This window comes from Anopheles gambiae, chromosome 2, assembly GCF_943734735.2.
Source record: "Anopheles gambiae chromosome 2, idAnoGambNW_F1_1, whole genome shotgun sequence".
NCBI lineage: Eukaryota > Metazoa > Arthropoda > Insecta > Diptera > Culicidae > Anopheles > Anopheles gambiae.
Window position 1 is genome coordinate 83,394,229 of NC_064601.1, and position 27,952 is coordinate 83,422,180.

At 41.7% G+C, this 27,952-nt stretch overlaps 1 protein-coding gene across 2 annotated transcripts; it reads left to right on the top strand.

The window, feature by feature from the left end:
- Positions 1–638: 638 nt before the first annotated feature.
- Positions 639–27,938, top strand: LOC1276060 (tyrosine-protein phosphatase non-receptor type 61F). Of its 2 annotated transcripts, XM_061641968.1 has the most exons (8): positions 639–2,727; positions 19,917–20,090; positions 20,179–20,441; positions 20,528–20,753; positions 20,842–20,988; positions 21,098–22,035; positions 22,195–22,320; positions 26,568–27,938. In XM_061641968.1, exons 1-8 carry the CDS (start codon positions 2,587–2,589, stop codon positions 26,590–26,592), a joined length of 2,040 nt encoding a protein of 679 aa, XP_061497952.1. In that variant the 5' UTR covers positions 639–2,586; the 3' UTR covers positions 26,593–27,938. The 2 variants fall into 2 exon arrangements, with proteins under 2 accessions (XP_061497952.1, XP_061497951.1); XM_061641967.1 differs by lacking the exon at positions 26,568–27,938 and having other exon boundaries at positions 22,195–24,983.
- The last annotated feature ends 14 nt before the right edge of the window (positions 27,939–27,952 follow it).

Below are 27,952 nucleotides of genomic sequence, written 5' to 3' on the forward strand. Positions count from 1 at the left end.
AATTTCGAAAGTATGATTGAAACATAAAATTTTTTTTATAAAATTATTGTTTGGCATTTGTATCAAAACGTCATACGACCGGGTACGTCCATTCGGGAACAAAATGTGTTTTTTTTTTTTATTTTAAAAGTTTTGTTCCCATATTTGAGAGTTCAAAAACTAAATTCATTACAAAATACTCAAAAACGACCTCAATGTATCGAAATATTACAGGCGGTCCCCGAGATACACGGTACCTCTTATACGCGGATTCGGAGATACGCGGTTTTCTAATTTTGACAGTTCTTTGAGCAAATTGTACTGATTTGACACATCAATTGTAAATTGCCAAATAATTTCCGTTTTGATCGAATGTTCAAAACTATTTCAAAAGGTTTAAAACTGTTATATTCAGTCAGAATCATATCAAATAATTCATGAAGTGACTAAAACCGCCTCCTTCTTGCAAAATTACACGAAAATTAGTGATATTTTTGCTGGAAATCACGAGATTCGACTTACGCGGAAATTCGAGATACGCGGTATTTTGCGGCCGTTTTCGGTCCCCATTAACCGTGTATCTCGGGGACCGCCTGTAGTAATTTTCACAAAACTCTTTCGAACATCATTTTCTAACCGTCACATTGACACGTCCGAAAAAGCATCATGGCGGTGCAGAACGCATCATTTGGCTACCTGTCCTTTCTCGGCTACCTTCGGCACGCAGACGGTGGAATTTATTGTAGCTCGCAAAAACCCACAAGAGGCAGAAGCATCAGCACCACGAGAGCAGGAAAGCAAGAACACTGACCGCAGGAGAAAAAGGCTTTTTTCACGGCTACCGTCGCTACCTCGCTGCTTTTAGTTTGCCTGTGGCTGTTTAATTTTTCATCACCAAACACGGCACCGCTTATACTACCCGTGTTACGTTCGCGTGTATGTGCAGGGTGTTGTAAAGCGGCATCATCATCACCACCATCACCTTCGTCTTCGCAGTGCAGGCGGCTCGCGGAAACACCAATTTTCCATTTCCATCGCTCTGTTCCGACGACACAGCGCGTTACGTTTTGTGAGCGGTGAAACGAACTGTGGAAAATGAAGTGAACGTAGTGGCAGCAGCAGTGTGCCAGTTTTCCTTTACCCACCGTGTACGTCTATGAACACGCATTTCGGTTCTGTCGGACATTCGCGGGGTGTGTGCGGCGGGTGCAGCGCAGAAGAAGTCTTGATCTTGTACATCGCCCCTGCCCTACCTTCCTGGGTCGTTCCGTAGTCGCGCGAGCCCAAGCGCTGGGCATGGTTTTGGTCGAGCGAAAGAAAATGTCGGCAAATCGTCATCCCGTCGTCATCGTTCACTGACGGTACCGCAGAGATACCTGGAGCGGGCCCTGGGAGCGGTGCGTCATTCGTCCATTCGTCGCTGCGTGCGTGTTGTGTGTGTGAGTGTGTTGATCCGCGGAGCATTGTGCTGCTCGGACAGGTCGCTCCCCTGCTTGCCGAGAACCGTCACCGATTCCGTGTGGGATTTACGTACCGAAATTAGGGGGCGCGCGCGTGAGTGTGTGTGGTGCGCCAAGTGGTCTTCTTCCTGTTCCGTTCCAATCCTAACTCCACTTCCTCCTCACCTAGGGCCACACGGGCTTCTAGGCGGCGGTGGTGTTGTTGTTGTCGTCGAATTGCTTTGTTACATCGCAGTCACCGGAGAGAAAGCGGGGTACGATGGGGCGGATTGCCAGCTAGTGCAAAGTTGTGCTTCATCATTCGGTGTCACACACAGAAAGTAGCCGCTGCCGTGTGCTTAAGAGTGTGTGTGTGTGTGTGGGCCGTAGAATCGTGTGTGGGTCGTGTGTGTGGGCTGGACGGGTTGGCTTTTTGAGTGGTACACTGTGGCCGTAGATTGGGATTTCGTGTGTGTTTGTTCCGCGTGTCTCTCGAGCAACAAAACAACGATCATCGAGTGTTGAAAGTGTGTGCGTGTGTGCGATTGTTACAAGCATTTTACGATAGTGCTAGTGCGTGCATGTGTGTGTGTGTGTGTGTGTGAGTGTGCACGCACGATCACCAGGTGGGAGGCGAAGAATTCAGTGTGTTTTGCTAAAATATCGGCAAAGAAAGGAAAATAGGGAAAGAAAGAAGGAAAAAAAGGCACAACAGCAACAAACGCACACACACACCACCAAAGGTCGTGTAAAACAAAGCAGTACACGGTGGAATGCAAAACGTCAGTCCACTGTGTGTGGCAATAGTAGCAGCAACAAGCAGCAGCAGCACGACATTGTTTAAAGTGTCCCACTCGGGTAGCGGAAGCCCCTTAGCAAACGCGTAAATTCACACAGTGAAGGCATTTAAATACCCGTCTGGAGGCGCTTTCTTTCTTTGTGGTGTACTGCTACGGGAGAATCGCCAAAAAAACAACAACGGAAAGAGTGATTCGCGGATTGTCACGGCGAGCTCAAGCGCAGCTGCCAAAGTCTACGTCGAAAGACGGGAAAACCCCCTTCGGTTTCCCGGTGTGCATCAGTGCGTGCGTGCGTGCGTGTGTGAGAGGGGAAAACACGGTCATATTGTGATCATAATAGGTGACAGGAAAGTAAACGCGCGGCCACGATGAGTAGCGGCAACAGCACAACGAACAACGATGTTAGCAGCAGCGGGGGTGTGGGCGGCAGTGGTGGAAGCAGCGGGAGCAGCATCGAAGCCGAATACAACGAAATCGTATCCCGGAGAGGTTGGCCAATGGTGTTCCAGGTAGGTCGGTCGGTTGGTCGGTTGGTTGATTTGACTGCCTGGCTTGCTTGGATGGTTTTGTTTTCTGTTTTCCGCTCCGAGTCTGATTGCTCGTTTCTTTGCTGGCGTACCTCTTGTTGCACTTTTTTTTGTTCTACAGCCCGCTAGGAATGTGATTGCCGAACACAAACATATATACCGGTACCGCGCGGCTTGTTGTAGGGGAGCAATTGGACTTCGGGGTCTTTTTATTACATTTTTTTTTCTTTACAGTTGCGCTTTACTTTTATTTTTGGCTACCCCATTTTTTTCTCGTACCAAGTGGTCGCGACTCCGCGAAGTTGTGTCGATCGGTTCCCGGAATGGGTGTAAATGAGAGTGTTGGCCCCGGTTGGCTTAGGTCATGTGCTCTGTGCGCTGTTCGCTGTTCTTCTCTCGTTAAGCTTCCTCGCTTGACGCAAAAAGCGGACGGGTGTGGTGGGCAAGCGAGCACGGGGGAAATTTACAATTTGTCTTTTCCCGGTACTCGAAAGATCGGGTTTTGCGGAAAAAGGATGAACATAACAAAAATTAAAAAAAGAGAAAAGTTTAACCTTCCCAGCTTCCGGTTTCGTGAGTGGGAAAGAATGTATGGCGATGATTTTGTGGTACGCAGAATATGCCCAATTTCGTGGAAATCTCTAGGGGCTTTTATGCCATGATGTAAATTTGGCGCTCTGGCATCTCTCTCACTCTCCCTCTCCCTCTCTTTCTCTATCACTGCCGTTGTAGTAACTGTGGTTTTATTTCAAACGCTTCGCAGAAGGTGGTTTGTTATCATTAAGGTTGCCTATCGTCAACCCCACACCCTCATCCCGCTCCTCCCAGCCCCCTTCTAACGGAAAGAGCACGTACATTTACTACGGTTGGATTATGTTAAAATGAAGTGTCTTGTAGTTTGTGTTGCGATGTTTGTTCACAAATTTTGTTCGATGCAAACGATATTGACCGGGCGGGGAATCACCCACTGCACCGAAATGTGGGCTAAATATGTTTTGCCTAGCTATGTTGGTAAATAAATATTTAAACGAAAAATGTTATAACACACATGTGTACACTGGCAGTGTACGAGTGTTACTGTAAATGCAACAGTAAAGTGCATGTTCCCAGAAAATATAGTTTTTTTTAATGCAACAATATCGTGTTAACACAATGTTTTTTTCTTCTTTTTTTGTTTTGTGCTAGAACAGCGGTCGTCAAACTTTTGAGGTAAAGGGCCAAATTTAATAAATGTTTGAGAGCTGCAGGCCAGGAAAAGGCGGTTTATTTTCGTTTGTTTTGCACTTATATTTTTATATTTTTAAATTTTAGATATAAAATATTTAATTAAAGATGCAAAGCAATCCTCCTCGCAAGAGCGTGATCAGTCAAAACTAGAAGGCAAGAGATTATTGAAACAAATGTACATTTAGTTGCTATTAAGTAATGTCATGTCAGACAAATTGATAACCGATTTCTTATGAAAAAGCTCTTTGACATTCGTTGTAAAATGTAACAGTAACATAAAAAAGAACGATCAGGTTTTTTTTTTAAATATTCGTTCCTGTTATTAAATAGTTCACTCATTGCGTTTAGAAACAATGTTAAATACTGGAACATACTGGTAAGTTACCGTTAATTTCGGCCATAATGATTAGTATGTTAATCCATGTTACGATACTCAAAGATGGTAGAGTTCGAGACGGAATGACATGTCAAACTGAAAGACGTTCAGTAATTTGTATAGACAAAATAAAACAGGACAAAATTAGCATGCGGGGTAAAGTGGACACTCTTTATTTAAGCATTATTTCACGGCAAACATAAATTCCAAGGCTCAAAGTGTATTCATTAGAGTGTTCTATGAATACCATTATAATTTTAAAATCTATAATCTGTTAAAAAATTAAAATATCATTATTATTTATAATTCAATTTGCTTTAAATATCAAATAACCAAGAAATATTACAACATACGATTTATTAGCATATTGATGTAATTTTTGTTGCTTCGCAAAAAAGCTTAAATAAGCGATGTCACAGAGGTATGTGGGGCTGAAATGTCACGTTTGAGGCTAAAAGGACAGCTTTAGACATATGGCGCTTGGCGAGGCTATGATGCAATTTCAATCCATAGATGTAAGAATAATGTAAGAATAATTGTGTTTTGAGGCGAATTCAAAGGAATATTTAGTAAACTGCTTAGCATGCCCATTTTGCTCGCTTTCTCTTACGAATAGCTTCTTCCCATCTTTCAAAATCAGGCAAATCCTATCGCGTGCCGGGTTTAATGTTGAGGCGGGCCGCACTTTGCCGACCGCTGACCTAGCGAGCATACAAGCGCAACAACAGTCGTATATTTGAAATGTCCAAACAATGTGCGCCAGCAGTAATTTATCTGTTTTCGGGGAAATCAGACAAGAGTGCTTTAATTGGAGGTTTTTCTTGTAAATACCAAAACAAAACAATAATACATTAATTGCGGGTATTAAACTTTAAAGGTTAGCTAAGAAGTGGGACAACATGTTGTGTGATAATTTTGACAAATAAGGTCTTTTCGCATGTTTCTATGACACTGGATCGCTCTTTTGTTCTATTTTGTCACAAAGTTTGGCAGAATCTTGCTGTTGAGAGTCGTGAAAGTGTGCTTCAAGAGTGATAAAAGCAAATAACCTTTTTACAAACGCTCCAGTTGTAATGTGGGATCATATCCTCTTCACTTACTTATTATTTGTTTTTTAGAACTTCAAAACTTGATGACACTCTAAAAGTGCTATGAATCTAAAACCTGAATTGGTATTACAGCGTATTAGAAATGTATTATTTACAATTATTATACTACGAATTGTAACATTTCATTTGTTTTTTTTGTACTGCTCTTTTGCACAGTCAACCCATAGATCAGCATTAAATGTGACCGTCGTGCCTCGGTTTCTCGCACAAAAACATTCAATAGGCAACAAATTGCAAAATAGCAGGACATGCGATCGATCCAATAGCAACAAATGAAGTAATAGAAAGGTAGAATTGCTCTATCCGGTACTTGTTGATTAGTCTGATGCGGGCCATTTTTTAGATTACTTGTCATCCTCCTTCAAGATGAATCATTTTCGCTTTCATCTTTTAGTCAGCACTTAAATTGTCTCTCTTCCGGGAATATTTGTTTTTTTTTCTCTCTCACTCTGTCCACTCATTTGCAACGCTTTCACATTTTGTGTATTACGTTGCGTTTTCCGAACGAGATTTAACACTGTTTCTTCTAATGGACAAAGTCCAAGCTTTGACTAAATAAAAAAAATCGTAAGTACTGCTTTTGGTGATCTTCTGAAATTTCGCATTCCTTGTTGATCATACTCCTGCTAGTATGTGATTTAGCGTACTTCCTGATAACAATGTTTCCCTATTTTCCCTTCCAACGCAACAGCTACCCAATTCCTGTTACTGTCCAGGCGGCGTATCTACTCGTGCGATGCTTTTTTGTTGTCTTATATAATATATATAGCTTATGTAAGGTTTTCGCTTCCGTCATATCGCTGGCGATAGAATTCCTGGGAAAAAGGACACACCCTAGCCTTGGTGGAGCCACCAATCTCCAGCAACGTGCTACATTCCGGTGTTAATCAGAGTTGGTGTGTGTGTGTTTGGTGATGTTTTATCTTTCCTGCTAAAACATATTACGCTGCTTCTTCTCCACGATGAACGTGGAGTCAACGATCGTTTAGTGATTTTTAATGCCTTCCCGGAACTGTTATCAGAGACGGTGTGTCGCCCCGGTTTTCGAATGTTTGTTACGTGTGTACCCCCATTCCTCTCGCACTTATTTCAGCGCCCTTTGCTACCCTTTCACCTGCACTTTTTATACCCGTGCAAGTGCAAACGAAGTGCAGTATTAGTGGCATATACCCTACTCGATATTGATAACCTTTCGTCGGTGTCGGTGGAAAGTGCAACCCAGTTTAGCACTCAGCAATTTGTACACACACTCGCACGCCTGTTTTTGCAGGGGGGAAAAAATCGATCCATCCGCGCATCGTCGTAGCACAAGCGCGTCTAATCGATTGCGAGAGTTCTAGCAACGCCGGGGAAAACCATTGATCCATTTTGGGAAACGTAATAAACAGCAAAAAAACACACACACACACATTCATTGCTCCTGATTGCCAGTCCTCCGCGTCGATTTTCGATACGCGTGTATCAAATTTCCTGGAATCGCAGAACGGAATCACTTTTGGGAGGTTTAAATTTATCAGTTTGTTGCTATATGCTGTCCATGATGCTTGTGTGTGGACGACGTTTGCCAGTCGCCTTCGTCGTCGTTGTCTCTGTTATCCATTCACTGGACGGCAGACGTACAACACACATCATTCGTCTGTCATAAATCGATGCAGACGCTGCGTCTGGGGCGATGACGGCAGTTTCTCATTTACGAAGTGCACTTTTGTTCTTTACTTCAGCGGATCGACACAACGCCCCCCCCCCCCCCCCCCCCACCCTATGCACCCCTCCGAGTAATCTAGAGCACTAACCGCGGAGAATGCAGCAAATGAACTCTGACGGGCCTTTGTGTCTCTTCTGCGCGGTGCGGTGCTTCCCATTCTTCCTTACTCATTGTTGCATACAACCCGCGCACATACACATAGACACTTTGGGCGCGTATCGATCGCGTGTTTGGTGGGGTGGTGGAGCAGGGTTGGGATGTTTGTGTCGCGGTAGGAAGAAAGGCGACGTATGTTCCCGATGATGTGTGTCCTTCACCTGCTTACTTTGTATTTACACTTCCACGAACTGCTGGCCGGTGGGGGTTGATCGCGCGCGCTGACAGGGGCTTTTTTGTGTAGTTTTGTTTAATTTGTATCAATATTTCGATCATTCCGCGTATCACGTGCAGAGAGATGGCCGAGCGGGAGGGATGTTGTTGTGTAAGGGAAGGGATTAATGGCGAAAAAACGCATGACAAATATTTGCGTGTGGGTGTGTGTGTGGGTGTGTCTATTACAGGAAAATGGTACAGTGTGTTTCACAAAAAAAAAAACCCAAAATTTGGCGAGAACAAACAATGATGCTTGCCACCATTGATATGATTTGTGAACGATGCTGAAACATTATAAGCTTCCTTTTTTGTTATGATAATATGTTGCTGTTTTAATGGTAGTTTTACATAAAACACACATTTAGCAGTGATGTTTCGAAACGGGTGGTTGCTCAATTTTAGGGGGACAACATACCAAATGGGTAAAAAATGTCAGAACGGTGTTTTGATCGATAAATTGGGTTTTATTAATGTAAACATATTGCAAGCCAGTTGCAAATAAATTGAATTAGATGTAATGAGGCCCTTTCTGACCAACGATCGATGATGATCGATAGTTTGGGAAGAACTTGATGAACAAAAATGAACTTCAGTTATATGTTTAACACGACCCAGGAAACCAAAATTTCATGAAATCACTAAAAAATTAACCAAAACGAACTATAATGACGCTGAAATGAACAAAAATGAATTTCAACGGTCCTCCAGAGTCCAAATATTGGCTAAAAATGAACCAAAAACCTGTTCATCGGTGAATCATTGCACAGAATGAGCTATCGGTCGTCATCGATCGGTCATTGGAAACTGCCTCGATATTTAGACAATCTTACGTAAAAGCTGTCTCATTTTGAAATCGATTCTAGCTGTTGTATTGTCAGCATTATATATTTTTTTAATTTTAAGCATCTCCGAGTAGCCTCGTAGTCAAAGGAAATCAAATTATATAAGCCATTGGTCAATCACGAAATTATAACAACGTAAAAAATACGAAGCAAGTTACTAAGCAACTGAGCAGTATGATATCTGATGATTATCATTATCGTTATTTCTATTTAAATCTATGTTGTGTAAAAATATCAATAATTAATCACGCTCCTGAGGAAATTCCCACTTTTTGTCGGGTAAAACCGAAACGGTTCGATATCGGGTAAAACCCCAAAAAGGAACTAGGAGTACTGGGAAGTTATATATTTTATACCTATTGGAATATTTACTAAATGAAACAGCACGTTTGTTGTATAGGAGGTTTATTTCATCATAATTTAAGACACGATTGATTTAATTTTTTTTCTTTGAATTATAAGTAAATCAATCAAGAGAGTCAAATTCCAAGCTTTTTTAGACACCTTGGGACACTGCCTTGTTATTTGGTAATTTTTACAATATTAGTGAACAATAAATGTGATAAATAAGGTAATCCAATCCGAATTATTCAAATTCACATAAATTTAACAAGCAAACTGAATAGTTGGAACGGACATATCAAATTAGGATTTAGAAAAAAGAGGATTATTTATTCGTTTTATTCAAATTTCATTATTACATCACTTGATCTGATCGCCTTGTATTTATTCTTGAAAACAATATAACTTGCACTGTGTGTTTTTCATTAAAGAAAACAGACTAAAGTAGTAAAACGTTCTTTTTGGAAAAAATGCTATAACGATAATTCTGTTTTGTTGCTGAAATACTACCTCGTTAAAGAGAAGGCTTGTACACGCACAATACCTAATACAATACTTAAGAACTTGTAAAAGCACTCATTAGCTCTTCAGTAGATATTTATTGTTTAATTTACATGTTTGACTTTGCTGTGTTGCGTTTGCTTGAGTTTTTTAACAACTTTTTTATCGGTTTGAGTTATACATACTACTAGTTCGCTTAAGTCTTTATTAGTTATGTATACCACGCGTTTGCTATTCAAGTTTGCTGGGGTAAATCGTATAGGTAATAACCGAAAAAATAAATAAATAAATAGCTGTTCAAATCGTTTGCTGAATTCATTGCTCTGTATGATTGCATTTTTTAAACCATCATTCAATAAAAGCAAATCGCCCAAGGTTGAGCGTTCATTTTCACGGAATAAAAGAAAGGTAAATACGTACTTCGCTGTAAAACGAGGTTTAATAACACCAGCATATGTCTGCGTTTGGGCCTGCTACTTGCCACCGATAGGATTTACGCTCTCTGTTTCCCCTTGTTTCGCGGCCCTGTTTCCTCCCCATTCCCGTGCGGGCGGTGTCTTCCCATTTTTTTTCATGTGCACCTTCCGTCGGTGTGTGCGTGAGACAAAGTTCCCTGAAGCGCACAATTTCGAGGAAATAATTAAATTAGCAAGCAGAACGAAGCAGAGAAACGCAAAAATTGACTCACGCAGAGTCGTGTAAGGGGGTGGTGGCTGCCTGGGGGTGTTACAGGCTGAGCCGGGAAAGGGGATGTTTCAGCTTGCCCCAGTGTGAGCTCAGTTCCGCCGCAAAGTGGCCACAGGCACACACCTTCAGTCCATCGGTTGAAGAATGTTGTGCCTCCATCCTCCCTCCCCCCATCCCCTTACGCACACTATACTCTGCGCCGTGGCGTGGTGCGGTGTGTGTATGATCGATGTTTAATGACCGTTTGGGAGTTGCTGCTGCTGCTGCTGCTGCCGTTGTTGTGAGCTGAAGAAGCCAGGGTGTGGGGCAGGTTCGTGGGCGACGGGACGTCCCAGGTTCTACTCCGAAGAAAGGTTGACGTTTAGATGTCAACAGCACACACACATTGTATGACGTCGATGGTGTGTTGTACGCTGTTACCGAAATTGTGCGCTTTTTTTCGCCTTTCCTTCTCCTTCTTCTGTGTTTATGCTTGTGATGAGCGATTTTCCACTTTGTTTACGTAATACATCAAGTGCGTTAACAGCACAAAGAGGCACTGTTTCGCTTTTTCTACCGACTAAGCATCCCTCCCATGGGCCATGTTCGCCCGGCTGATAATAGAACAGAAATAATACAGAGAATGCGTGGTTTTGGCACGAAAATTATTAGAAGTCGATTCGTGCGAATTTTTGAACATTATATTCACAAGTGTATGTTGATGTTGCTGCTGCTGCTGCTGAACACGTAACAACACAGGCCGTTGCTTCCATCACTTTCCTGATCCTGTTTAATTTAATCCGTATTTTGTCTTCTGTTTCTAGAAGCGTTTTAAAATTCTTTCCTTGTGCATGCTTGACATCGATGGTACTATTTTACGATTTTATCCCGGAAAGTTACGCATAGAACATAGAATCGCTCCAGTATGTTTGCACACTTGATTGTTTGCATCTGCTGGCGTTAATGATTCAATCACAACCCAGCAGAGACAACACGACACACCGGCGTGTGGACGAAGGAGATTAGAAGTTTAACGTGTTTATCCCATAGGTGTTTACACTACTGCCCGCTCCGACTGGGGGCCCTCTGACGGAACGTGTAGTTTCATAATTTTCAGAAGAAAACTGTCCCCATCTCCTCCTTCACGAACGGCATTCTCCTGCGAAAACCGGCAGTGCATGGCTCAGTGAGTCAGTGTTGTTTTCGCTTAAAAATTACCACGATGTGTAGTGTGGGACCTTCCTCGGAACGAGGCTTTACAATCCTCGGCCCGGCTGATTTACTATAAAGTTATTCGAGTTATTTACTTCCTACGTCACAGCATGCGTCATTAAACTTTTGCTGTACGTTAGATTGCATCAACAAAGGAGATAAACCCTTGGCTGATGCCGGTGGAATGGGCAAAAACACGTGGGTAACATCCATTTCATTCCGTCCCGAGAGGTACTACATGTGGAGAATCAGAAATGTTGGAGCACAACACCTACGAAAGTTTTTTTTTTTCGATATCCATTTAAACTTTGCTTTCAATACATAAGAGTTGAATTACCGTTAAAACTTTCATCAATGATTTCCTGAAGGGGCTTTGAAAAAATGTTAATAATTTGTGTAAATTAAAATCGGAAGTTGAAAATCGGTGGGCAGAAATTAAGTGAAGAGGGGGTTTGAAAACATTTCGATAAAAAAGCAATATCCCTGCGAGACATGAATATTTTAAACACGAATCATGCAGGCAGATAGTATAAAATTTGATTTGGTTTTAATTATTAATTATTCTTAAATGGGAACAGGACTTTGCACAATTGCTATATTTTAATATATGGAACTCATTGGATGTAATTATACATGTTTTATATAAAAGCGTTCTGGGACCGCTTCTATACCTGCTGTTTGATCTCCATGTTCTTTCGAACGGCACCGAGTTGTTTCTGTTCGCAGATGACGACACGGCTATTGCATCAAAAGGTAGAACATCAGCAGTACTAAGGCGAGGTACCCAACGATTTTTCAAAACTATCTTCAGAATGGAAGATCCAGAATTCAGAATTAGCAATACCGAGACACAAGCCAAGTCTCTTAGCTTGCGAAGGTGAAATATCTGCGTCTCATCATTGACTACTAAGTACTACATCACCATCACACTAAGGAACTTTCAACACGAATGATCACACTACTGAAGAAACTTTATCCATTGCTAAATCGCCATTCACGACTGTGTACTAAAAACCAAAATTGTTGTATATGAGCAGACTATCTTACCGGAATCCCTGTGTGGCAATGCAGTGCTTACACAAAAACATCCGCAAAGTGCAAGTGGAATGAAATCGTTTTTTTTGTTTTGCAACAAATCGCGAATTCCCCACGCTGGATGAGAATATCGGCCTCAGCACCATTTTCCCGGGTGCCATGTTGGTGTCATTGGACACTCATTTCACCTCCAAGGTGTTCATTTTACTGTTTTTTTTTTTATATAATTGAAATAATATATTTTTTTTATATTATTGTTATACCATGACACGAGTAAAATGCTATGCTACAAAAATTTGATTGTTCCGCATTGTATGGGAATAAAAATCCGCGACACATTGAGCTGCAGAAATTATCGAATATCTGCAAAATTTCTAACTACTAAATACTGAACTCGATGGGAATCAAATTTTTCTGGGATACAGGGTGGCCACTCAACCGGGAAAACCGGGAAAACCGGGAAAACCGGGAATTAGCCGGGAATTTTATTTTTCCGGGAAAAACCGGGAAACCCCGGGAAATTCTCCAAAAAAACCGGGAAATTATTACAAACTTTGGCTATCACTGTTAACCAATTGTACTAAGTGCATTTTCAATTGATGGGATGTTTTGTATATTGTTCCCAACTTAGGCAGCGGTCAGAACCTAGCCGCATGCGAATTTGCCGCAAGCTTTTGTATGGGATTTGACGTCAATGACAGCACTTACGAATCTGCTGCATGTGGCGATGCGGCAAAATCAAAATCATTTGATATTTCCGCATCGTCGCATGCGATTTTGTTTCAGATGCCAAATGTCTAAAATCATATAAAATAATGATTATCTTTATAAAGAAACAACAAAATATCATAATAATACCTTGAAAAGCTAGAAAATTGAGAAAACTCTTTTCTTGCCCCATGCGGCAAAATCGCATGCGGTGATGTTCTAACCGTTACCTTACCACAGGCCAGCAACATCACACCAATGTGTAAGGACAACATTTTCCGTTTCTCACATATGGTACTCAATAGATGTACTATACTTCTCATTCGCACTGGTGCAATACTTACATTCACCGATATCGGTTCTTGCATATTTCGGGTATGGTGTGCCTATTCGATCTACCTTGCACTCGTCTTTTGTTATTCATCTCTCGTGAAGTTGCGGTCATGTCGAATTTAACGGTGGATTTAGTGGGCGATCCCAATTTCTGAACATAACTGATAATTTTTGTACTTTTTAGGAATTTCAAGGTTACCCAATCACACATCGCCTGTACATTGGCATTTTGCATTTTGGTTCCGGGCCTGTAGCTTCATTCCGCCCGGGTGACTGGGTTCCCACACTGGCTGGCACTGATGATTGAGGTGGCGTCGCTTCTGCAGTTCGATCGTTACTACTTTGTTTTATTATCACATAAAGTAAACTTCCCGTAAAACATATTCAAGAAAATGTCCCAAAATTAAGAAAAACCCACTGAAATCTCCGGCATCTATTCGTGAGATGCATCATCAGCGTCGTGCGAGTAACAGCATAATGCATGGCTGCTGTTTAACAGGAAATCCGTTCTTTGCAGATTTGTATGCTTTCTCCAGTGGCTGGTTGGTCCATAACTTCCGGTTTACCTTTTTTAAGGTTGTGTGATGACATCTGTTAATCAACAATTGATAGCAGATGAAAAATATTTATGCCACGAGGTCTTTACACGTTATTGTCATGATTCTAAACCACCAAAAAGCAATATTTGTAAAGCTTTTTTTTCATAGTTTCATCAGTATTTTGCTCATATAAAACTTCCGAAAATATACAGAAATTCATATTTAAATAGCTTAAGATCCATAGTAGCCAAATTTGATCCACAAACGAGTGCACGATTGAAATTTTGTTTGTACAAATTTGATAGAAATCATGCAAAAAATGGTTCTCAAATGTGTTGTCACACCTCCAGATTGGATATTATATTGTTGAATATAATAACTTTTATCCAGTTTTTTATGACAAGTTGCCACCTTTCCCGTAATGCCCGTGTTTACTTACCATCTTCTAGATAACGATTTTTGAAAACCTATGACATACTAATTTGGAATTGAAGTATCGATAAAACCGGCAGGCGAAGCATAGTGTACCGGGAAAACTCCAAAAAAATCCGGGAAAAACCGGGAAAAAACCGGGAATTTAAAATCCTGATTCGAGTGGCCACCCTGGGGATATGAAAAAAATAGTTATATTGTCAGATAAGCGTGAGCGTCTATCGAATTTTTGGAGGCCGTATATGATACTCGAAGAATTATATAATGAAATTGATACTAAACCTCTAACTGAAATTTCTTATGAAATGACCGAACGGATCAAAGAAAAAACCCAACAATATGAGCTCCTTTTTCTACGGGCTCGTTTTGATGTAAATAATAGTATATAATTTATTTTTCGTTAGGTTAAGCTCGTTTGAGTTACCAAAGGAGAAAAACCTTGTAATGTTTAAACCTAAAGGAAAAAACTAAACTGCCTTCTAACAAATTTGAACCTGGCGTTGAAAAGCGATGACGCTAAATCTCGCAATCTCATGTCTTATGATGATGTAAAATACTTGTAATAAACTAAATAAAATACAAATAAAATACTACCATTTGCGAAATACCATTGTAATAGCAATGGTGAAAAAATTATAGCGATTTTGATCCCACAGATGCTTTTACAAAATATTTCTATTATAAACATGTTTGCCTATTTGTTAGCAAACTAGTCATTTTTTAAATGTGTCGTTATCTCGAATGGTCTAATAAGCTTTTAGAAGATTGTGTTGAGATAGATTTTGCTTGTTGCGTGGCGTGTGGAATTTTAGGAGTTTTTTATTTATTTATTTATAGTTTTACACGATCATCATGTAGAACAACATGCTAAGAAAGCATAAATAGGGTTATCTGAGACAGTAAATTAGTTTGTTGAAATATCAGCTTGTTTGTTTGATCACTGAGAGATCGTAGTCCTCTTTGTATGTTCGTTACAGGGTTTTCCAGGAGTTCTCATAGCTGTGGGACACTTTATTGACTCCTTCTTACGTGAAATGAACTTAATGTAATGGGAATTGGACTCTATAGCACACTTCTTGGACAATCCAATAGGAGTTTCCAAGAAGTCTGTCCAAAAAGGATGCCATAGAGTCCAATTTCCATCATATGAAGTTCACTTCACATAGGAAAGAGTCAGGGAAGTGTCCTACAACTATGAGAACTTCTGGAAACCCCTGTATATATTTCGATAAGCCTAATTAAATAAGAAAAAATACAAATTTTCCAGCGTTTACGCTTTACTGCAATTATTAATTACTACTGTGGTGTAAATTGCTTTCACACTTTCCCGACGAAATAGCTGAGAGCAGTGAGTGAGCATTAAGAAAATGTGAAAACTTATTCCGCCTTAGCCCCATTTTCAGCACAGAAGCAGCGGTGATATGGTGATGATAGCCACGTGGAAAAGGGGGAGTTGAAATTAATTTCCTATCAAAAACACTCCCTTCCTCTTAGTTATCACTGTGCTTGAGTGTGCGGTATGTGCAAACAAAAACGATTTTCAGGGATCGCGTTGAAGCGTGCTGAACGAACAAAAAATGATTCAAATGCATTCTTTTCCAGCAGCAGACCTTCCTTCCTTCCTTCCTTCTTTTCTGCTATTACCTCGTCTGAAGGTGGTTAGATCGTTTGCGCCAGTGCAGCAGTGCAGCGGGAGGAAGTGCGAGCACACAAACTCCATTTCCGAAAAGTCGACCGGATATATGGGCGCGGAATCGGAATGCACAGACAAACGCACCTGTTGCGGGTTGCAGAGCGTATGTTGTTTGTTTGGTTTTGAAATGCAACGCTTCATGAGCGGGTTCTTTTTTTCTTAATCCATTTTTCCTGCTTAACTATCGTTGTTGTCGTTTCTGCGCACAGTACCGTTAGTAGTTTTGCACCGTACGTAGGGAAGGGACTGAGGGAAGAGAAAGAAAGAGAGAGGCAGTCTCATCTATGCTGACGGGAAACGTTGGCCTCGTGATCTGGGGGCCCGGGGTTCGTCACCACGCTAAAATCCGTCCATTGCGGAAGTTTCGGGTTTAAATGGTACGCGTCGCGACGGCGGAGGGGTACGATTTCGCTGGCGATGCAATTATTACATCGTTTTGTTTTATTTATTTGCCTTTACGAGGAAGTGGAAGGCAAAAATTCCGATCATTAGGGGGGGATATACGGTGGAGCAGGCAGCATTGACAATGCTCGCTAAGGCCGAAATCGTGAAGACAGGGGGAGCGTGTCATTTGTAGAATTGTGTGCGATTTGTTGGGCCACAAGTTTTCACAAACAGAAAAATGCAATCATTGTGTATGGATGAGATACAGTTTCTAACTTGCCACAGAGTGCGGAAAGCGTCAAGGATGCGCACGCAGCTTTTACATTAATAAAATTTCAGCTTGATTTACGATGGTGGTTTAGAAACAACAGTTCAATGTTATCGCAACGTCAGAATGGATGAATTTTAATTTTTTCGAGTTTTTGTCGTTAAAAATGAAGGTCGGCCCAATTATTGTGTTGAATCAATTGAAAATAATTAAAATCAAACCGAACAAAAACAAAGAGTCGATCTGTTGCCATTTTCATTCGGCATGTTTTCTGATACATCAACCGGCATGAACTTGACCGTAGAAAACGAAGATAATTAATTGGCTGGATGTATGAATCATTGGACTGCGACCGAGAAACCCATTCATGCTATTTATTTAACAACTATAGGCTATCATTCAACCTATTTGCATTTCATTGCCAAAAACCAAACCAAGTCTTTGACGAATTGGATGACTTGCTAGCTATCAAAAATGTGTATTGACTCTGGCCCCCTTTTTGCTAATTATTCATTAATTCATTCATTATTCATAAATTCACCTGACATCATCTTTATTGGATGGATCAAAAGTTTCTATCAATGAAGTTATCAACTACCATTCGTTGGCACTTGTAACGAATCTTTTGTGTTGAGATTCATTCATATGAACCTTCAGGGATGAGAGATTTAATTCTCTAATTGAAACTCTAAAGATTCTTAAATCCATGCAGAATTTATCTAGAAATATTAATGAACCTCTTAAAAATAATCAATCTTTAGAGATTAATGAGTTGCAAGACATTTAATTACCTCATAATATTTATGAATCTCAGTTGTTTTTTTTTCTTTTATCATTTCATTTCGGCGCCTATACAGGTTTTAAAGGCTTATTTAGTTCCATCGCAGCAGGAAAGTAAATCCTTCTTACTGGGGACGGTCTATATGAGGCTTGATCTCGCGACGGAATTGTTGTTAAGGTGTGCGAGCTGACGACTGCAGATTTTAAGTACTTCTTGCATACATTTATTTACAGATTTATGCAACTTAAGATATTCATGAATCTCTGTAACTGTTATCATGAATGTCTAGTCTCTATAGATCATAAATCTCTAAAGATTCTTGATTTTCATGATGATCTTTAGAGATTCATCAATCTTTATAAAATCATGAATTATAAAATTAGAGGCACAGATCCATTCATTCATTTTAAAGAATCATTCATGATATCATGATCATGATCAATATCATGATTTTGAATCAGAATTACTCATCTGGAGTACAAGTGTTTGAAATCATGCTGGACAAATTATCATGCTGATCACTGTGCTGTACTCCGTCCATATTAGTGATGGGAGCTGGGAATCGGACCCATCCGATTCTGATTTCGATTCCGTGTTCGGAATCAGGATTGACTCCAGAATTGAAATTAGCGCCGGCATGAGAATCAGTTCTTGAATGAAAATAACAAATTTCAGAAACAGAATTGATCGTTTACAAGTAAGTTTGGATTCTTTGCGGCATCAATACGTAGGAGACAACGGATTTGGATGGTGCGTTAGATGCCGAAACCGACTCCGATTTCTAAGTCGAGTCTGATTTCGGAGCCAATACAGATTCCGAAGCCGATTTCGATTCCGGATTCTGATTCTGATTTCGGGATAGATTCCAAAGCCAATTCCGATTCTGGAAACAATTCCGAATCCGATTCCGATTCCGATGCCGATTCCGGAATCGATTCCGGAAACTGATTCCGGACCAACTATACGAAATCGGTTACAGAAACCTTCGGAGCTAACCGGAATCGATTCCGACGATAGTTTCATTTTTCCCATCACTAGTCCATATGCATCTTCAACATAAAGATAGCAGAATCAAAAAATCTTAAACATGAAGCTCAGTATTAAACTCTAAATACTTGGAAGTAGAAGACTTTTAAAAGTCCTCAACAATTTTAAAGTGAATGAGGCGCATTAATCTTGAAAAAGTCGCATGACTATCAACAAATAGTAATTTCTTCAAATTATACATAACTCATTAACATTGTTTTGTTTCTATATGTTGAATATATTCTATTTAATCTTATTACTAAACATCGTTATGCAGTTTCGTCGATCCTTTGTGTTTTGTTTACGTGTTGTTTCAAGAAGAAGCATATCGCTGGTCTAGTCCACACTGCTGGATTCCTGCCTCAGATAGCTTTAAAAATGTAATCACTGTACTACAATAATGTTGTGTTCCACTTCCCCTATCAAAAGCTAGCTGCAAAAAATACACCTTAATTAAATATTATCTATTTTCTATTTAAAAAAAAACGCCAAAGGATTACAGAATTGCTGCTCATCCGTAGCAATTACGCTTATTAACACCCCTTTAATTGAATGAATCCGTTTAATTGCTCTGGTTTTAATTTTATTTTATTGGATTAACAACATGCAAAATACAGCCATAACACCGATTTAACACCGTCCGATGATTGAATTGTCTGCTTCGATGACTTTTGTACCATTTGCGTCGGATCAGTTCCATTCCGCTGTTTGCACAATTCTCGGGAAATTGTTTACGGGAAGGCAAAACAGATAAAATGCAATAGCAAAACCACACGCGGATACCAATCGTGATCTGATAGATGAAGTTTGACATTTTTGCACCGCTTCTCGCGATTCCCACACCAACTACCTGCCGCGTCAGCTTTCCATCTTTACTGCGTATGTGTTGTTACCACAAACACGGCGAAGCGCGGGGCAAAACTAAACTAATTAACCTGGCGCCAAGTTGTGAAATTCCTTTTCCACGGAATTTCCACAAATAATAACATTCGTATCATTTGCGTATGGTTGGCGTGCGCTTGCCCCTGTGTAGATTGTTATTTTAAATTTGTGTATCGTCACCATCGTTCACCACAATTGTCAAGTGTTGTGGCGAAGCTTTTGGTATTGAACAACACTCTTTTAATCCAAATGTTTTTAATTTATAGTTTCTGTTTGTGTTGTTCGTGTTCGCAGTTATAATTGAAAAGTCAAACAATTCGCTTTTCCCCTGTCTGGTCTAATGTTTTGAACCGCTGTGGTATTTTTATCTCATACTTGTTGGCGAGTGCAACAAAATCGATAGATAATGATAGCAGCAAAACGATTCATGGCCCCTTTTTTTGCCCCCAATTATATAATCCCAAATTCATAAGAATTCAGTTCCATTTGGATTGGCGCTTGTTGGTGCGCAATGCGATGTTGGGTCAAACCAAGTGCCCGATTTTTGCTCTTTTCGCAGAAAGCTAACTTTATTTACATTCCGCTCGTATCGATCTATCAATCGCTTGTGCACTATTTGACAGCTCCGTTATGTTTGTTCTATATTCATTTTTTGATTATATTTTTGTTTGTCGGTTGTTTGATATAACATCTACTAATTGCTGTATTTCTTTACAATCACTTCCCCTACACTTGAAGGATATTCGCGAAAGGAGCGACATTCAGGCGCGGGCGAAAAAGTTTTCCACCGACGAGTCCAAAAAGCTGGAAAACCGGCGACTGAATCGATACCGGGACGTGCTACCGTACGATCATTCCCGAGTGGCCCTGAAACGTGGCGAAGGCGACTACATCAATGCGAACCTGGTCAAGGTAGGTCTGGTGGGGAGCGAAACTGTTTGCCCTTACAAAACAACGTTCTGTATGGAACAGCGTCTAATCGTTTGCTTTGCCCTTTCAGATGGAACGTGCCGGGCGGAAGTATATCCTGTGCCAGGGACCGCTCCCGCACACGGTCGGGCACTTCTGGATGATGGTGTGGGAGCATGACTCGCGCGCCATCCTGATGTTGAACAAGCTGATCGAACAAACGACCGTCAAATGTCACCAGTACTGGCCGGCCAAGATCGGCGAGAAGCATCGGCTCGAGCTGACGGGCGTTCAGCTATCGGTAGTTCATCTGAAGTGTGTGGAGTACAAGAACTTCTGCAAACGAACGTTTAGGTAAGGGCACATGCAGCCGTAGGCAGCTTGCCTGTTGGAAATGGAACAGTTTTGTTAATGTAAGGAATCGCTCTTCATTCCAACAGACTGACCGACATGGAGTCGGGCAAGAGTCGCGAAGTGATACAGTTTCACTACACGACTTGGCCGGATTTCGGCATCCCGAGCTCGCCGGTAGCGTTCCTGCAGTTTCTGAAGGAGGTGCGCGATTCGGGAACGCTCGACCGGGACGTTGGCCCACCGATTATCCACTGCAGTGCCGGCATCGGACGTTCGGGAACGTTCTGTTTGGTGGACTGCTGTCTCGTGCTGGTAAGTGTCGGTTGGGTTTGCAGGATTGCGGGAACACATTGATGTGACAGTATGCTAACGTTCGGTTCCTCTCGATTGTGGTGTGCAGGTCGACAAGGAGGGGGAAGATCGAGTGTCCGTTCAAGATGTACTGCTTGAGTTGCGACAGTATCGTATGGGGCTGATTCAAACGCCGGATCAGCTGTACTTCTCGTACCAGGCCATCATCGAAGGCATGAAGCGCATGAATAACTCCGTAAGTACAGCGATGCTCTGCTCGCCCGGTTTGAATTCGGTTGAACCGTTTTGTTTAAATTATAATGGCATGCCGCAAATCTCGCTCGTCGCCGTCCCTTTTCCCACAGTCGTTCGAGGAGTTTGAAGAGCTGACCGTTGTGGCCTCGTCCAGCCAGCAGAACAGCGACCAGGAGGATAACGAGGATACGCCACCGCCGCTGCCGCCACCGCGCACCCACTCGCTGACGTCCAAGCCGCTGCCGGTGATTCCGACGAGCGAGAGCGTCCACGAGGACTTCCTGCTCGGCGGCAGCAATGGCGGCGATCGCGACAAGGTGAACAACCTCGTCAATCTGGAAAAGAGCAAGCAATTTGAGATGGGTGACGAAAACCATCACCACCATCATCACAACAATCACCATCATAAGCGAAGCGACGGCAGCAACAACCACCACAACAACCATCATCACCATCCGTACAGTAATCGGCCGTTGCCGCCGATCGTGCGGGACAGCTCGCTGTACAAAGTGAATGAAATGGATAGCGATGGCGGCGGCGGTGGTGGTGGTGGCGTGGGCAGCAGTGGCAGCGACGGCAGCGACTCCAATGCGATGAGCAGCGAGGACGAGCTGATCGAGGAGAACGATAGCGACATCGGCGAGGAAGAGGAGGAGGAAGACGACGATGAGGCAGAGCTGGAGGAGAAGAATCGCGGCACCATTGGCCGAGACGTTCCGTCCGACAACAGTGATAATATTAAAAGCTCGCTGCTGGATGAAAGTAGCAGCAGCACGACAACGGCTACGACGACAACGGCGACGGGAGGGGCCAGCAGCACCACCGCCAGCAGTGGAACGTCCACGGGTCTGTCCACCTCGACGTCGGTGTCCACCTCATCGTCTACGACGGCCAGCGCGATCGGATCGAACAACTCGACGTTGGAGTCGAAGCGGGGCGACTCGAAAGCGGGCGAGGAAGCGTTCAACGCTAACTCGAGCCTTCCGCCGCTGCCAAACGGTGCGCTGGACGATGGTGACGATGCGATCTCCAGCCCGGAGCGCGAATTGTAAGTAAAACAGCAACCGCCCTGATTCTTGTTATGTTTAATTCTATGCAGAATGCCAATCTTCAAAAAATCAGCTGCTTCCTCTTACTCGACGGTTTTCTTTTGTACGTGACATAAAATGCGATGATTTTATTTTTCCTTCTCAACTCCCTTCCGCAGGTCGCCGGGCGCCGAGCTGCGACGCCGCAAGCGCATCGAGCGCCAGTCAGCAATGGAGGAGAAAATACGCGAGATCAAGCGCAAGCGGAAAGAGGTGGAAAGCAAGGGATCGCCGAAAAAGCGCAGGTTATTACTGTTTTCCCTTGCAGCAGGTGTTTGTTTCAGCGTTCTGTGCGTATATCTTTACACCAAGCAGATGTAAATGTGTGTGTTGTATTTTGGTGTGTCGAGTGTCGATGCAAACAATGCGTGAAGTGAATGTGTGGAACCCTCCCCCGCAGGCTAGCATTAAGACACAGCATCGAGCAACAAGGAGACTGGAAGGGATCGTGAAGGTTGCAGAAATGCTGCAAGCAAAAGAGGACACACATGCACGGACCTAGGGCAAGGAAAAATCATTCCTACATGTTAGCGGAGAGAGGCAGAAGTAATCAAAATGACTAACGCAGCAAAACTCAACCCTGTTAGCCCGCTGGCATATTTGGTGTTGATATAGAAAGGGTGGATTGATTGCATACACGCATCTCAATGGCTCAATACGCTGTGCTGGATGGGGAACAGTTTTATAGTGATTTTTTAAATGTTCATTCGCTGTACCCAATCGCGATGAAAGTATGTTGTGGAGAATATGTTCGTATTGCTAATTACGGGCACATTGTGATTGTTTGCGCTGGTACCGAAATGCTGATGGTTTGTTTTTTTCGTTTATGTTGTCTCGTCCACACTTTGAACAGGCAGTGGAAATGTCTTTTTCACGAACGGCCAATATATACTAATATCCCGAACGGCAGGCACGAAGATATCGGCTTGCTGGAGCTATGAAATGAAATGCAGCAAACTATTGCAATTGAAAGCAGAACGCGTACAGTGTGTGTGTGCGTTTGATCGTATGTCACGAACCAGCCACATGAAGCAACAGATGATGCTTAACACGTTTAATACGCCAACGCGATTGTTGCGATTGTTAGCGACGTTCCGTTTGCCACGTAAAGCAAGAATCTCTACTTGAAAAAATGCATCACCGTTTCGGCGAGGGTGGCGGTTATTGGCATGCGAAGCATTTTGGTATTTATTGAAGGAAAGTAAGGAGTGAAAAAAAGACGGCAACATCTGCTGACAGACGCACGCGGGGATATTCCTGCTGTAGATCACACATTGCCCGCAGTGTGACGAATGGAAAGATCGATTGATTGTAAATGGTATTAAGGTTTAGTGAAGTAGTATGTTATTTTCCTTCCCTTTTGCCTAGTTTAATTGTCGACTGTACTCACATGCTCCTGGTTATGTTTCATCATTGCCGACCGTAACATATTGTATCGATTCACATATTTTAGTCCATTAGCCTGGTTGTTTCACAAGAGTAACAAGCACACAGGGCGCCACTTTGCTCGGTGTCGTATGCAAAGTGATGAAGAACGCACTCGGTGCATCGTGCAAGTGACGAAAAAAGCAGTGACGGACGACTGTCGATATAATGATGAGACGAATTTATAATTAGCAAAGCGAACGCGATGAAACGTATTCACGCCTTCTTCATGCTATACTATGATATCATTTCATTGTACATGATTTCCACACAATAATATAAATAATACATCCCCCTTGCTGCTGCTGAGCGTAACGTAAGCGGACAAAAGAACTGGACAGAATGGAACGTCAGTGAGACTTTATTAAAGGAATTATTTTTATACGATCATGTTTCGAGGGAGAGCGAGCGACAGCGTTGCTAGAAGTGGTGGTGACCATCTTTTGTGTCCTGTTACAATGCGTTTCTAAGTAGAGTTTTGTTGTTGTTGTTTTGCATGCATGGGGACAGTTGATAGTTTTGGCAAATGGCTAAAGACGAACAGTTAGAACGTAACCCCGTCGTAATGCAGCGCGCAGTGTGCATTGTTGTGAGTGTGTGATTACATTAGCGAGTTTTGTGGTGCAAAGTTTTCCTTTCACTTTTGACAAGGAAAAGATAAATGAACACAATAATTAGAGACGCCAGACACACACACACACACACATACACACCAATTCGATTCGCGCAGTTTGTATTGCAATTAACTTTAGTCTCTACACCGGGCATAGTTGGACAGAAGTACCAGACTTAGGGTATGCGGTTTGATCCATGCACTAAAGGCACGAGTTATTGCGTTGTGTTTTAATCTTACACTGAATTAATAATTGTTCAGTCCCCACGATTAGATGTGCGATGTGTGAAGCGAACCTTACTCAAAAACATATATGAAAGCGTGCGGCGCGGGATCGGCATTTGTGAACGATTTTCTGATGATAGTAGAGGATACGAGGGGAGGGTGCAGTTGTATCGAGTATACATATACATGATTACATACACTATATCGTCCATGTTTTTTAGACATATTGAATAGTTTATTTTTTATCCCTTTTCCTGTTTTCTAACAATAACCACCCCGTCTTTTTTATTAGTAGCGGATGAAAATTGTAGGAATGTTTTATAAAATCAGCCACACATACACACCCATACGTATATATATACGCGCGAAGAAAGCCAGGCGGGGAAAGGTGAACAATGAGGATTTATGAAACATTTTTGCAGTAACAGAGAACAAAACGTAGGCGATCCACAGAAGAAAACATGGCAGTGAACGAGGAAGAGATATGCAAACCCCATCTAACAGTAATGGATTAGCGAATGGCAGTGCAGAAAGTGCGAAAGTGAGACAAAAACACATACTAGGCAGTATACAGTAGAGATACGTGTCTATTATTTTTGTTTATCCTAGAGGAAAAATTGTATAAAAAAAACATATATGGTGTAATGGTTGTTGCAGAGTTGTTGTTTTGTGTGCGTGTTGGGAGAAAGAAAGTTGCCATTTTTAGCGTTGAGCGTTGATATCATCCGTAGTAGGGAGAGGAGATTTGTGTGTATTTTATCGTTTCCGGTTTCAACAAGCACAAGAAGTGTTGGATCTCCCACCAAGAACGTACGCAATAACGGAGATACGCAAACAATACGAAAAGCTTAGGCAGACGTCCTCACAGAGCAATGTAAGAAACTACCCACGATCTTTCCCTCCGCCGCCAAAGCTTTAGCTGCGCCGAACGCCGTTATTCATGTTTTATGTTTCTTCTTTTTTCGTTTTAGAATGCCAACGCTCGAAATAACGAAATTTGCGAAACAATAATTGAACCAAGTCCATGCGCGCACGTGTTTGTTGTAAGAGTTTGTGCTTTATACAGCTTTTCCTCTATCTCTCTCCATCAGTATTTTTGGTCGATATTGCGTATATTATTATATGCTAGATAGCGTTTGTTTGTTGGCTGCCTTTTACTCCAATTTGGCCAAACCATACACCACCCCCATCTGCTTAATAAATGCTCAACATGTGAGATTAACATTGATCGGATCGAATCGCTTCATAAGGCATATCGTAAAAAAAGAACCTCTAGCACCTGGCTGGCTGGCTGGCTGGCGCGCACCGTTAATGATGATGGACGATGGAGAAGACAGACGGCTTTTGCTATTTTTCCAAGCAACAATTGCAATGTTCTACCGCCCTGAGAACGGCTATGGTGAGTGGTGAAACGTTTTCCAATGCTGACACACCCACTACGACAGCAACACATACACACACAAACACAACTCCAGCAAAAATAACAACTTAATCAATACAATGCACTAAAAGCTAAAGGGATCTTAATTGGCAGCTCATACGAGAGAGGAGAGGGTAGATGTTAAGCAGATTTGTTTTTTTTTTTGTTAAATTATGCATAAAATACAAAAAAAAAAACATCAGTAAAAAAATAACGACAGGAATAGTACTAGTATGCAGTTTCTTTCGGCATCACAAATCCGACAACGATCACGCACCACAAGGAAGAAGGCTTCTTTTACGGCAGTAGAATACTTAAGCTATTTGCACACTATGTACACAAGAATACAGAACACAGGTAGGCGCGTAGTAGAAATGTTGTGTAGAAGTAGTTATGGTTCGTTTTCATATCAATGGTGGCCACTGTTTGAGTGTGTATGTAATTTATGTTACACGTTTTGTTATTGTTTGAACCGATCGATGTTGTGTAGCTGAAAAGCATTGTATGCGCTAGTTTGGATGGATGGCAAGGTTTGAGTAGTGTTAAGCAGCAAGGGACAGATTTGCGGGTCTGGTGTTGTAATGCTTGTGCTTGTTTAAGGGCATTCTTTGGCGCGTTGGTTGCAAACACTCTCTCACACTGAAGCAAAGATACATGCACAGAACAGGAACATAACTATTTGCATGTGTCACATTCTAGATGTTATTTTGGTAGATCAATTTATCGATGTTTCTTGTCTGTTAAATTTTGCTCCATCAGCATAACCAGTAACATTTTTCTTACCATTTTTTCATTTCTATCGATTGCAGGAAACAAAAAGAAACAGAGAAATGATATTTGGAAATTCCCTGGAAGGTATACTTTATTTGTCACATTTAAAAGACGATCAGCTATACCCGACACAACAAAACAAAGCGGGCGCGCGCGCCAGGGGCACGGTATAACATTATCATCTTGTCGTGGGGTGTGTTGGACCACCGCGAAGGAAAGTGCATTCAAAACAATTACTTCAACGTCGGCACGTTGGTGGTGGACGTTTCCTAACACTTGAGAAACGATGTTTCTTCAAGGATAAATCACGTCCGCTGCAAATATCGGATAAATCCGAACAAATATCACCATGTTAACACACACACACACAACCGTATACACCTTTACAGAAAGCATACCTATGGAACGACGGGTGTACACCGAAGGCAAAAGACTGCTTTTAGCTACGGTAAACTAGAGTAAGTGAGGGATTTTTTTGCGGGCATCGGAATCATAATAATTAGCACAAGCAAACACGAATGCATCCGAACGTGTGCGTACAATGTCCCAAGGCGTAAAGAATGTCAATTTTTGTGGAACTAAGGGGGGAGAAGATGCATAATCTACTACTAAATGCGTAGTGTTTTGTTTGATTTTTGGACAATCTCGCACAATAAATTTACAAAAGAACAAGACAGTGTAGCGAAAGTCGAAGAATGCGATCCTGTACACACAAACACCAAACTTTGATGCAATAGTTGACACATTCACTGTACGTACTACTACAAACCATTAAGTTTGGCCACAGTTCCATGCTGCATGCTTGAGGTTATATACTATTAACGATATTGGGTTATTTACTATGGTCGACAAATCGTGATATTCGTAATGGGAATATCTCGTTCTGTGTGTGTCGAGTTTGCGTTAGTTTTCCGATATTTGTTTTGCCAAATTGTTATTACAATCAACAGTTACTCTACAGTACCTTTTGTGGTGTTTGTTAAGTCAGGTTCAGCTGATACGTGTGCGTTATATCAATCAATTTATCTTTGGTCAATTCGTAACAAAACACTGACGACAAAGCTTTCAGTTGTGCATACTTATTGATGTGTTAAAGTTTGTGGTACCCAATATTTACGGGTACACTCACACACACAAACATTTGTATAGGTTATTATCACTAGTGCTCACTATTAATTGCCAAAATGTAACATGCAAACAATGCAAAAGTTCAAACATTGAAAACAAATCGTAATCAACAGTAGAAGCAAAGGAATTGTATCTCCGTCGCGCGAGGGTGGTAGTAGAAATGGATGGGTAGCGTTTAGAAATGAACAATTGGTGGAACTCCTCCGAAAAGGGGCGTGATGGTAGCAACGCGTTTATAAAATACGTACAACAACATTTATAATAAAACTATTGCTCATAAACTCGTGTGCTGATT